The 13,009-nt window shown below is 35.4% G+C and overlaps 1 protein-coding gene across 1 annotated transcript; it reads right to left on the bottom strand.

Moving 5' to 3' along the window:
• Positions 1-2,025: 2,025 nt before the first annotated feature.
• LOC136835844 (uncharacterized) lies at positions 2,026-12,745 on the bottom strand. The gene is made up of 3 exons (XM_067099691.1): positions 12,609-12,745; positions 10,591-10,838; positions 2,026-2,225 (listed from the first exon to the last, which is right to left on the bottom strand). The coding sequence occupies exons 1-3, from the start codon at positions 12,743-12,745 to the stop codon at positions 2,026-2,028; spliced, it is 585 nt and encodes a 194-aa protein (XP_066955792.1).
• Between the last annotated feature and the right edge of the window lie 264 nt (positions 12,746-13,009).

Below are 13,009 nucleotides of genomic sequence, written 5' to 3'. Positions count from 1 at the left end.
ATTTTCCTTATTTCCTACCCTACCGAAATTTTCTCCTCCTCCGCTTAGCACTTCTTAGATAATTTGCCATTTCCTCACAGAATCTTTTGCTTTTTCGAGGTCGATCATCGGTGCATTATGGGGCTCTAGAAACCAGGCTTCCCATATGATATTAAAAAATGTTTCTGTTGAGTCTAGTCTGGCTGAGAGCACTGGATTGCTCTTCTTATCGGCCTTGGCATAAAAAATGGATTTTTCGTGTATTACGTACAGTTTCCAGACTCTTATGCAACTCTCCAAGTGTGATGGATGACTGGAAGATTACTTCCGCTACTTTGGTTTATTGCTAAGAAACGAGAGAGAGAGAGAGAGAGAGAGAGAGAGAGAGAGAGAGAGAGATGCATATAATGAAGAATACGGAATGGTTTAACGACACGCAGTGCGTGTTACTGAGATGAAAAATTTCGTTGTCAAAAAAAAATGTAGTAATACATTTTTCAATGTACTATAGTGCATTGCTCTGTGTTCACAGTTAAATACTAGTGATTCCTACTAAGTGTACTATAATGTAATGGACTTAAGCGCAACCAGGAGAAAATCCTTCAAAACGCAAGATTTTCTGATTAAAGTAGAACCCGAGCCTAGTGTCAACAAGGCTCCCATCGGGGAGCTGACTCAAGGAATGCCTCTACAACTTTCCTAGTGAATTCCTAAAAATAAATGAAACTGGGGTCGTTAACATCAGATGTGCTTCATCAGTATCACAGACTTTATGGGAGTAATAACAGCAAGTAATTTCTTATCCTCTACTGACGGCTCCACATTCTGAATTCATACGAACGGGAAACCAACGTCGGTTTTCGAATTGTTAACATTAGGAGAAACCAAATCAGCTCCTCAAATAACTTGACAAATTGTGTAAAACAACAGACAGAATAGAGAATAGAATATAGACTTTAGGCCAAAGGCCAGCGCTGGGACCTATGAGGCCACTCAACGCTGGAAGGGAAATTGACAGTAAGAGGGGTTGAAAGGTGTAACAGGAGGAAAACCTAGCAGGTGCACTATGAAGCAATTGTTAAGAGAGGGTGGAAAGTAAGACGGAAGAAAGGAAATGTGAGCGGAGGTATAGTAAAAGGAATGAAAGAGGTCGCAGCTAGAGGCCGCAGCGACCGGCTATGGCTGACGATGCTGTACAGTAAACGTCATGACTACTCCTCCGACGATGCCAGTGGCCACGACTCCCATCAAAACGCTGCGCTCTCGTAGGCCTACTAGCCTGTAGAAGATGAACCTAATAAAAGTCAGTGAACGACAGAATAGGAAGCAGTTAACAGATAAATAAAAACTTCGGCTTATTTAACTAACTTGTCAGGATGGAAATTCAGGATAGACTTTTCCTCTGTTGATGCAAAATACTTTTCATGATTAAAAAAGTAATAAATATAAATATTTAAAAAAGTAGTTTTTGGTACATCAGTCAAAAGCAAATACATGATAAAAGTTCCACACCGGTTGTGTGTGTGTGTGAGAGAGAGAGAGAGAGAGAGAGAGAGAGAGAGAGAGAGAGAGAGAGAGAGAGAGAGAGAATCCCTCCCATACCTTGGAGATCAGACACCTGGCACAAATGAAGCCATGAAGCTAAAAGAACAGACTGTATCCCCCGATATAGAATTTCAAGAACTGAGTCTGCCGAGCTTAATTGGCTACATCAATTGCTGAATAGGTTTCCGTTAGCAGTAAATGAGTTCATTAAGGCTTACCTTCGTAGAAATCTAATAATAAAAATTATATCTAAGGACTACTTTGGAGTGTATATCTCTAGTAATGTGTGTGTATGTATGTATATTTGTATGTATATATATATATATATATATACATATATTATATATATATATTATATATATATGTTTGTTTGTGTGTGTGTGCTAATATCGGTCTCCATATACCTTTACTAATATTTTTTATCTAAAAATATATAAAAGAAAATATGCTGTGACGAACATTGGTTTAGTTTTAAATCCACGGTAAGAAATCCGGCCATCCTTAACTCATAGGATTACGCAGGTCATCCTTCGAATCACAAAGCCTCACGTAGCAAACTGGAGGCATCACAAAAGACATGAAAGCAATGGCAGATCCGGCCACCAGGTTGAGGATGACTCCAAAATCGGGGACAGCCATCCCAAGTACAACGTCCAGGACGACAACACTCGACCTCAAGCAGCAGCGACGCCACCCGAATTCTAGTTAATGAAATATTCATATCATTATAAAGTCAAATACTTTAGGGTACTCAGTGCTTCGACCCGCCATCTGGTATTTTAGAGTTACTGGTAAAATTTATAACTTGACTCCTGTGAATAACAGAACTGAAGAGAAGAATGTTATTTACGGAGAATCATTAAGATGAAAAGTACTATCTTGTAGAAGTCACCGAAGTGACCCAAATGATTATTTACTGAGAACTAGGTAATGGAAAATATAAAATTTTCTTCAAAATGAGTAATCACGAACAGTCCAGAAATTACACTACAATCTATACAAGAGTGTAAATGACAAGCATTTGTTAGACAATGACCAATCAGTCATAAGTGACATATATTAAGAATCGCTTGAATAAATTGGACATTTATGTACTGGAAAAAATTAACATATAAAACCCGACGTCTTCTGGGATTCCTTGGCCCACTAAAACTGGTATTCATCCGGGGTAGAAGGGTGATATAGACCAGTAATAAATACTAAAAGGAAATTGTTAGGATCAGGAACTTACTGCAAATGAGCGAATGGAATAAGCCGGAAGTGACAATCATAAGACAAACATACACAAGCTAATACAGAAATTTGTTTTAATAAGTAAACAGACATAAAAAAACTGTTACGTACAAATTGGTAAAACCAACTAAATTTTCATATTAGGAAATGTTGGTGAGGCAAGTACTTACAGTAACGATGATTTTTAATTTTAATTTTGTAAGTATATATTGTAAAAACTCGTGAGAGTCCGCAAATTTCTGATATTACCCCACGAAAGCAGAAACTGAATAAAAGCTCCATGAAAAATCAGCAATTTTTCACAAAGGGCCGTTCCGTTTGAATAATGAAAACCGACAAAAGCATTTGTGATTACAAAAAAAAATCTGGAAATCACAAAAAATATTGGAAGCCTGTGGGCTTCTTCCATATGAATTAGGTTCATCTTCTGAATAATAATAATAATAATAATAATAATAATAATAATAATAATAATAATAATAATAATAATAATAATGATGATTCTTTTGCTCGAACATACTGACACTTGAGCCCTATACAGTCACATAAAGGTACTTAATGTGGCAATGCTCCAAATTGCAACAATGTTAAGGATGCTAGTCATTGCTCCAAGATATTTCACATTTGGATTCATTTATCTATTCGCAGTTTCCTACTCTCTCATTTTATCTATAGGAGTTCTTATCTTAAAAATATGTGCTACACTATCATGAAAAATAGCGACTGCATTACTTATCTATGTTTTTGTCGCATAAAACTATAAAAGTTCTAGGAAAGACTAACATTTTTGTGCACCAGATGCACTGAGGCAAACACGCACATACGTACATACTGTATATACATACATACATACATACATACATACACATGTGTGTGTGTGCATTTCTTTCAGCAATAAGCCGTGACTTTGAACCAGGGGTTTCTAAAAAAAAAAAAAAAAAAAAAAAAAAATGGTCATTCCCACATCCGCACTTTAATTGCTGAATCGCGATAAACTTGCGCAGCCTTACCCGCTTCATGCGTATCTTCGCTAGACTAATAAGCAGAACATCGAATCCCCTAAACACATTTGATCATTCACCTCCATTTTGCGGGCACTCTCTCGCTTCCTGGATATTAAAGACCCTACTTTCCAAAACCTCTTCCAAATTATACATTATTTTCACTGACCTATCGCCATCCGTCCTTTCCACATGACTAAACCATCTGAAAACACTGATCCATTCTTTTACCTTCTCTAACCTTTGTAATAATTCAGTTTATCTCCACAACCTTATGCTACAAACACTGTGCAAATATTTCATCTTAGCAACTTCAACTTCTTTCTTTCCTCTCTAATCAACATCCACACTTCATTTCTGTAAGAGAAGAGTAGGTTCAATGATCCACTCAAACAATCCTACCCTCGACTCTATAGACACTCTTCTTCTCTTCCATGTCTTTTGCACACTCCCTGCTGCCTTCTTTGCTTCACCTACTCCGTGTCTCACCTCTTCTCTCATTACTCTGAAAAACCTATATGAATGAATAGCCTCCATTTTTCCACCATCCATAGCAACAGTCATCATCTCTGTTGGTTGCACAGAGTCCGAAGGTCTACAGCAGTCTTCCTATTCCCTTTCAAAACTTAGTACACTTACTGGCAGCCTAAACGAACCAACCATTTCATTACTTCGTCTTCCTAGTTTCCATTAATCCTCTTCTTCTTACTCTTGTAACTTATATATATATATATATATATATATATATATATATATATATATATATATATATATTATATATACTATTATATATATATATATATATATATATATATATATATATATATATATATTATATATATATATATATATATATATATATATATATATATATATATATATATTTATATATATATATATATATATATATATATATATATATACATATATATATATATATATATATATATATATATATATATATATATATATATATATATATATATATATATATATATATATATATATATATATATATATGTATATATATATGTATATATATATATATATATATATATATAATATATATATATATATATATATATATATATATAAACCATGTAAAACAACTTGGAATACTTGCGGTGACAAGAGCCAGCCTTCAAAAGGGGGAACCGGCATGGGTCAGAAATAAAACGATAAATGGACGGATGAAAAAAATACCAATCAAATTCGAAAAAATTTAGCACTTATAAATATACCTCGCGTTGAAACATTTTTCATCTGTTTTACTGAAAAAAAGTATTTTTCTTCCCGCCGCCGGAAGCTAAAGCCAAATCACCACAAAAAATACAAAAACAGAAAGAGAAAAATTGTTCAGTAAAAGCTCCACACATAAAATGAAATGTGGAGAATTCACAGTAGGTAAATTTTTTCACATGCACACAACAGTGGGCCATGAAATTGTATTTTCTTATCAAAGAATTTTTCAATCCACTTTAGCAATGCTGAAGACAGCAAAACTACAGAAAAGTTTAATCTTCTATATGGCCTAACGGAAAGAAGCCCTAAAAGGCTCTATTTTTATACCACTAACTTAAAAGCGTAAAATAAAATTTTGTGAATGTGGAATTTTGTTTTCTGCTTCTGAAAGTACCGAAGGATATTAAGGTTTAATGTGCTTTTCTTCCTCAACCCTTTTTCATAACGCTCTTGCCTACGTTGTAGTTCAACAAAGAAGTAATTTAACAGCTTTGACTCTATAGTTTTAGGGTTAACAGTGATCTGTACCATGTCTTTGAAAGTTCTTACTGTGACACTGGCTTGCTGTCACTTTAGACAGCTGAATGTTCTCTTATTGTAAAATGTCCTTCTTTGAAAATACATGTAGGAATTATCCGTTCTTGGAAGGAATAATGTTCCTGTGACCGGGAAGACTTTCCATACACCGTTCTTGACCGAGTTAAACTAGCTGCCTTTCGTCTGTTTAAGTTTCTTTTATATCTCTTAGGAGTCACTGTATTTCTGTCCTTTTAAAGAAGAAAGGACATTACTCAGTACAAGAGGAACTCGGAAATAACTGACCTTCTCTCTACTTGTTAAAAATGACTAGATTTTACGGAACACGTTCTCGACAGCTTAAATAAGTCAATTTTCCTCTTCTCTTCACTAATATGGGTCTTTAGTTTGCCTTCTTTGCGAAATGGTAAAACGTTGTTATTCAGTCTGTAACTCCCCTTCTTCCACTCGTTAAAACTCTCATGCCAACCCCTGTATTTTTGCTCACAGTTCCTGGATAATATTCCTGCACGATTTTGTAGTGTTTGTGTACAAGAGAGTTTAGTTTTGTCTTTTTCTCTGGTAACTGTTAAATCCTGCATCAACAGGCACTAGTTCAGTCTAGCCCAGACAAAAGGTCACAACTCAAATCCTTCCAAAACCATCCTACAACTTGAACTTTAGCTGTCTACTATCACTACGACGTAAAGAGTTTGAACCCAAATCTCTTCATTTGTTGGCAGTATGGAATGGAATGGAATATGAGGCATAGGCCACAGGCTAAGCACTGGGATCAATGAGGTCATTCAGTGCTGTGATGAATGAGCATGATTTTAAAACAAATGAAAAACATATGCATTTATACTGGAACACACACATACAGGAAATACACTTGTGCAGGTTTCACACGTACAAATAATAATAATAATAATAATAATAATAATAATAATAATAATAATAATAATAATAATAATAATAATAATAATAATAATAATAATCAGAAAACTTTTCATAAAATTTTATAAATTTGCATCTTTTAAAAACTTCATGCCAGTATGCTTCTGCAAGGAAAAAATACTAGTGACCACGCTCATTTCAGCCATGTCTGATCACCTTTAACTGACTCCAGAGAATCTTTTGTCATCCCCAATTCCATTCTTTGAAATCCCATTTGTCTCCTTTTACCGTAACTTATATCTCCACTCTTTACGATGCAGATCCGTATTTTTTTTATGGTTAAGTCTAATTTTCTCTTACTTCATTTTCTTGCTCTTCAAGAAGAATATTAGGTAGAGCATAGCATTAGCAACTGCATTTAAAAATACATACATACATACAGACATGTGTTTGTGTATGCAAGAAAAGGGCACATAAGTATTGATGAATAGATCGAAATAAAGCTAAGTAGATATGAAATCAATATAAATGTCTAAAAAAAAAAATAATAATACCAACGTTCAACAGATGGTTATACACTGTGATTTTTTTTATTCACGTTTGTCCCACAATGTCCATACTTTGTCATACTTTGTCACTGGAAAAACTATTTAGAACTGAAGCAATTTATATTAAAAGGTCGATTTTTATTCTTTATATTCCAACATAATCAATAAGCCAGAAAAAATACTCTTGGATATTGGTAAAAAAAAAAATTATGCAATGCGACAATGAAACTTCAACAAAAGAATATTCAACAAAGGCACACTGGATGACAGACCAAAATACTCATTGTATCACTTTCCTATTATACTTTTTGTTCATCGCTGTAACGAAATTCAATTCAAATTTCAAAGCGGTGGATGCGAAATCGTAAATGGAAATTCACTGATCAACCACCATTCATCTAAAGCTTTTTTCACTTTCAAAAACCTTTATTTTATTTAGGCGTGGCCAATGTCTACCTTATAACTGTTATATTGTCTTCTATCCGTGATATCACATTAGCTTGACACTTCAATCGGTATACTATGTGAATAATAAGTTGAAGGTTGAATGTAGCTCTCACCATTTTCCTGTTCTGTCTCTCGAGCCATTTTTAAAGGGAGACGGCTTAAACACTACGAAATGACAAATAATTATAAATTTTAAATTGAAGTAGGCTGCCATTTAATAACACTAGAGAGAACGCAAATCTTAGTCTACGAGCTGTTTACTCACTTTCAAAATAATTGCAGCTTTCATTGCATAATACGTTTGCTACCGCAGGCCACAAGGAAAATGAAGTGTGAATAATTTTTTTGAGCTGTTAGCTAATTTTCACTGCATCAATATTCAATATATCTATATCGAAATCCGTGCTGAAATTACAATTCTTGTAGCTAGTTTCAGCGCAAATATCGAAATTTAAGTTAGATGTAAGAAATGCTTCAAAAGGGTATTACAGAGATCTGGAACCCAGGTTACTTATCTACCATAGGTGACAGTAGTATTTGAAGTGATTTAAAAACTATACACATACGCCGCGCGCGCATGCACACACAGAACTTTCTATCTGGTGAACATTCTCGAAAATTGGGATGGTGTTATTTTTTTTAAACGAGATCGATAAAAATAAGTAAAAGGGGCTTTAATAATAATAATAATAATAATAATAATAATAATAATAATAATAATAATAATAATAACAGATTCTTCAGGTGAACGAAGGTCAAACTCCTGATGACCGTGACCTCAGGACCCGATATGGCTTGGAGAATGTTGGTAGTTACTTATGATCCCAAGATTCCATACCCGACGGCGGCGGGCAGAGAGCCGTATAATACGAGAACTAGAACAAATACGAATGCTAAAACAAGCTATTTCGGTCTTCGTATATGAGCAAGTAACAGAAGTAATAATAGTTGCAGGTTGTCCTTGTACCATCTTTGTTCTTTTAATGTTTCGTGATTGATATTGATTACAGACCCTACCCTAAAACAATTCTCCTTGTATTTTTAATAATTTACTGAAATTTTTTTTTTCTATTTATTTATTTTTTTCTAATAACTGTTCTCCTCTTTCTGTATTTCCTATTACCGTATTCTTTGGATGTTTGAAATTCGAGTCAATGGCCCCTGTGGGCTTGTTCCACATCAATAGGGTTCATGATCTGAATAATAATAATAATAATAATAATAATAATAATAATAATAATAATAATAATAATAATAATAATTCATTCATCCTCAGCCCAATAGCAGCCAAACTACCGATGATGTCAGCCGGCATGACATCAAGCAACGGCAGGCCAATGGGAACGCTGGAATGAATGACATTCCCAGGTTGCGAAGATCTGTCAGGATCGAGCTTCGCCGCAGAAATTTGGCTTGAAGTTCGCTGACTGCAACCAATCAGAATTCGCCATCCATGACCCCCCGCTGAAGCCCGTGTATAAATTCAGAAGGACCTATGCAATCTGCCAGTCCTCTACTACCTCCCGCTGGAGAATGACAGAAGAGTCTGTCGAAACGTCGCGGCAACAATTGTATAGAACTAACTGTATAGAATATATAAAGAAGCAGAATCCAGATTTTGACTTTTCCCCCATGAAATGACAAATATAGGCGAGCTGTTAGCACGCACCTCCACTGAAGAGAAGTCCGCAATAAGGAAAATAGAAAAAGTCTTCTACAAAATAAATGCAGCTGAAGCAGCAATAATATTCAATAGAACCTGTTTAAAAGAGGGTCTGCTGCCAAATTATAATAATAATAATAATAATTTTTATTTTCCCAACATATTATATACCCGGGTTTCACCAGGGGTTCCCCTATATGTTTTTATATACTTATGGTGCTGGGGAAACAAACACAATAACTGTTAGATAAGAACTTATAAAATATATAGCTCATATATTTGGCGATAAATTAAAGCGTATTATTACCTAAACTTTTTATGAGTTACTAAAAAAAATTAAATATAAACATCAACATATTTCCATCGAACTCTCTACAAATGAAAACCTATCATCAATACAGGACGTAAAAACTGTTATAGTCTATGATTTCATATTCATAATATCCACGCGTTCTTCTCTCATTAATTTAAATAATTACATTTATAAGGAGCAATGCATTATTATGAAAAACAAACACCTCCAACTTAAACCTGTATCAGACATTCTTCTTGAAAAAAGTATACCTTAGTTTTACCAGACCACTGAGCTGATTAACAGCTCTCCTAGGGCTGGCCAGAAGGATTAGATTTATTTTACGTGGCTAAGAACCAATTGGTTACTTAGCAACAGGACCTACAGCTTATTGTGGAATCCGAACCACATTATAGCGAGAATTGAATTTCTATCACCAGAAATAAATTCCTCTAACTCTTCATCAGCCGGTCGGTGGAATTGAACTCCGGCCCATCGAGTGACAGTCTGAAGCTCAACCGACTCAGCCAACAAAGGGCATCATTGAACCCCGGATAAAGCACAGAAGCATATGACAGACTCGAAGATCAATACATCACCAGAATGAAACTAGATGATTATCGTTAGTCTGGCAAGGGGATAGAAACCAATTTGTTGTGTAACACGGCGATACAGTACAGCTAATTCCGGTGAGTTTATGAACAAAACAATTATGATAATAATTCCTGCTACCCATCCTCTTTACGTACCATAATCCCCAACCTCTGATCCTTTATGAAAATGAAAACTAATCATTAACGAGATGACGTACATTTTTTAACAATTATGTTTTTGAAATCAAGATAAACATGAACAATGTGAACATAATTACTAAAAAAAAAAAAATACTTCAAACAGCCTCATTATTGTAATCTTCTCGTCGGGTATATATGCATGTTCTGTAAACTGCCTATAGCTCTTGAAGGTAATAACATAATAGGAAAGATATGTTAATAATGCAATGCGTATGTAATTTTGCTATATTTCCTGTAACATCAGTGTTTAAAAAATCCATTCTAGAAAGACGATTAGAATTCTCCAATAGAAAAAAAAAAAAAAAAAAAAAAAATTCGCAGCAACGACCTCCTTCACCGGGGTCCTCAAATCCGCCCCAAAAATAACCATCGAGCACCGGAAAGCTTCGAAGTCTCTCGCAAAGTGGAAGTCTTCCGGAGCCTTTGAACTCACCAGTGAAAGCAATAACGAGACTGTGCGAGAACTTGGACCTGTCTCTCATATCGTTCTGGATAGTCGGGAAGGTCGCAGCCCCGCCGAACGAGAGGAGGAAGATTCCGAACCCGAGGAAGAACGAAGAGAATGAAGAAGGAGGATAACGGAGGTCCTCCGGTGAGCCTGATGCTCCCAGGAGGATTACCTTCGCTAAGGCAGCCAGGTACTGGCATACCATCACGGTGACTGTAACGACAGAGGCTGGCCTGGGAAAAATCGCAACCTGCCGTCAGTGCAGGAAGGGAAGTTGCGGGTTTTCATTCATGATTTTTTACCCATAATTTAATATCTTTTTAACATTTAATGAATGAATATTGACAAATTGCAATCTTCATCCTGTCTCCTTTTATTTATTCCACTGATCAAAGTCATTCTTCATTGGAAGGGTAGGTAGAGCTCTCGGCTAGCACGCTGTTGGCCCAGCGTTCGACTCCCCGACGGGCCAATGAAGAATTAGAGGACTTTATTTCTGGTGATAAAAATTCATTTCTCGTCATAACGAGGTTCGGATTCCACAATAAGCTGTGGGTCCCGTTGCTAGGTAACCAGTTGGTTCCCAGCCACGTAAAATAAATCTAATTCTTCGGGCCAGCCCTAGGAGAGCTGTTAATCAGCTCAGCGGTCTGGTTAAACTAACGTATACTTAACTTTAACTGATCAAAGTCATAATGAGAAGTATTATATAACCTAGTTTATATTTCATACATCTTCCTACTTCAGAGTTTCTGGCAGGTGAAGGGAGGTTCAGATAGAAATGTTTCGTTTTCATTTTGTTTTTCGTAAATCTCAATTCTCCCAGTGGGTAAGCTTGCTTTTCCAACGTTTCCTGTGAATTAGACGCACTGCGGGTTAGGAAAAATAATTAATCCTTTACGGCATCAAATATACAAACTAAAACCCAGTCTTACAACTTGCATCTCGTATCTCCTGCAGCTGGTGCCGGTGAATCATTTGATGTAACTTTCATTCATCATACATCCTACTAAAGACCAAAATAACCTGAATGAAAGCCGAGAGAAACCAAGGTCCTAAAATGCAACTCTCAGAATATGAAAAAATAAGAGTAAATGTCTAACAGCATCGTTGCGATCAAAATCTTTTAAACCTTTAACAAAAAAAAAAAAACCTCTGAGCATTAGGAGCAACCGATGTAAACCGTAAAACATTAATATAAAACTCTTCCATTCAGTTTCTACTTCGATTTAGAGACTACTTTTGGAGACGTTCTACGAAACGACACAGATAAAAAAAAAAAAAAGTCACAAAGATCAAAACGCATCAAAGTCTTCGCTTCCATGTGCAAAAGTGATATTTTTGCAACGAGAAAGCTCGGCATGAAAAGCCTCTCATCAGCGAGCCTTCTGAAATATTTGGGTTCAGCATTTAGGAGAATTCGCGAGCCAATAAAAAAAAATGGTCTCGCAAGAAATGAGGAGGAATTGCAACATCTAGTCTTTTCAAATTTGGCGAAATGAAAAACCCCACTCAGGGGTTGCAAATAAAGATTCGAAAATGAATCTTCCATGAGTCATAAAAGCACATTCGCGATGTTAAAATATAAAACAGAAACGTAAGTTGACTAGTAAATAAATATGCTTGACTTCAAACAGAATTTCTGTCTGCGGCGCTTTCAGCGTCTCCTTTAAAAGGGTACTCTCTTGCTGTGCAAAAAAGAGGAGCTTTAAGCGCACTTTTTTTTTTTCAGGGAAAATGTATTTACTTGGAAAGTTTGAAATATCTTCCAACCGATTTTACACATCCAGTAGGAGGATACACGAAATACGAACCTAGTTAAATAATATACTTCTCTTTATGACTTTGATTAGTCAAATAAATGAAAGGAGAGAGAGTGAAGATTGCAGTTTGTCAAAGTTCATTCATTAAATGTTAAAAATATTAAATCACTGGTAAATAACATGAATGAAAAAATCTTAAAAAAAAAAAAATTTTTTCATCATAACAGCATAGTACCATACATCACACTGTTATGAAGGCACTTGATGCCAACAGGAAACTGAAGCATATGGACTTTTGTGTAAATGACTTTACGGCCGAAAAACCAATCATTCAGAGAAGCTACTTCATCAACTCTCACGGATGTACGCAGCGCCATTTTTCATATAAAATTGTTTAAAAATAAAGCAGTACTTTAACAGTAACTGTATATGAGTTACAACGGAGAGCAGTAATCAAGAATATAGCAAACCCCGTTTACTTTTTTTTTTTAATTGTATCTCGGTTAATACTCTGGGCGAAAGAAATCAATTAGGTGCGAAGCCTGAGGACCAACGTGGCAACCGAACTAAATCACATCGAAGAAGCCAGCGAGGAACTCGCCCTAACGGTTAATTACTTTAAATTTCTACTCATATTACCA

The sequence above is a fragment of the Macrobrachium rosenbergii genome, chromosome 55 (assembly GCF_040412425.1).
Source record: "Macrobrachium rosenbergii isolate ZJJX-2024 chromosome 55, ASM4041242v1, whole genome shotgun sequence".
Taxonomy (NCBI): Eukaryota; Metazoa; Arthropoda; class Malacostraca; order Decapoda; family Palaemonidae; genus Macrobrachium; species Macrobrachium rosenbergii.
This window is presented reverse-complemented; position numbering and strand designations above follow the sequence as displayed.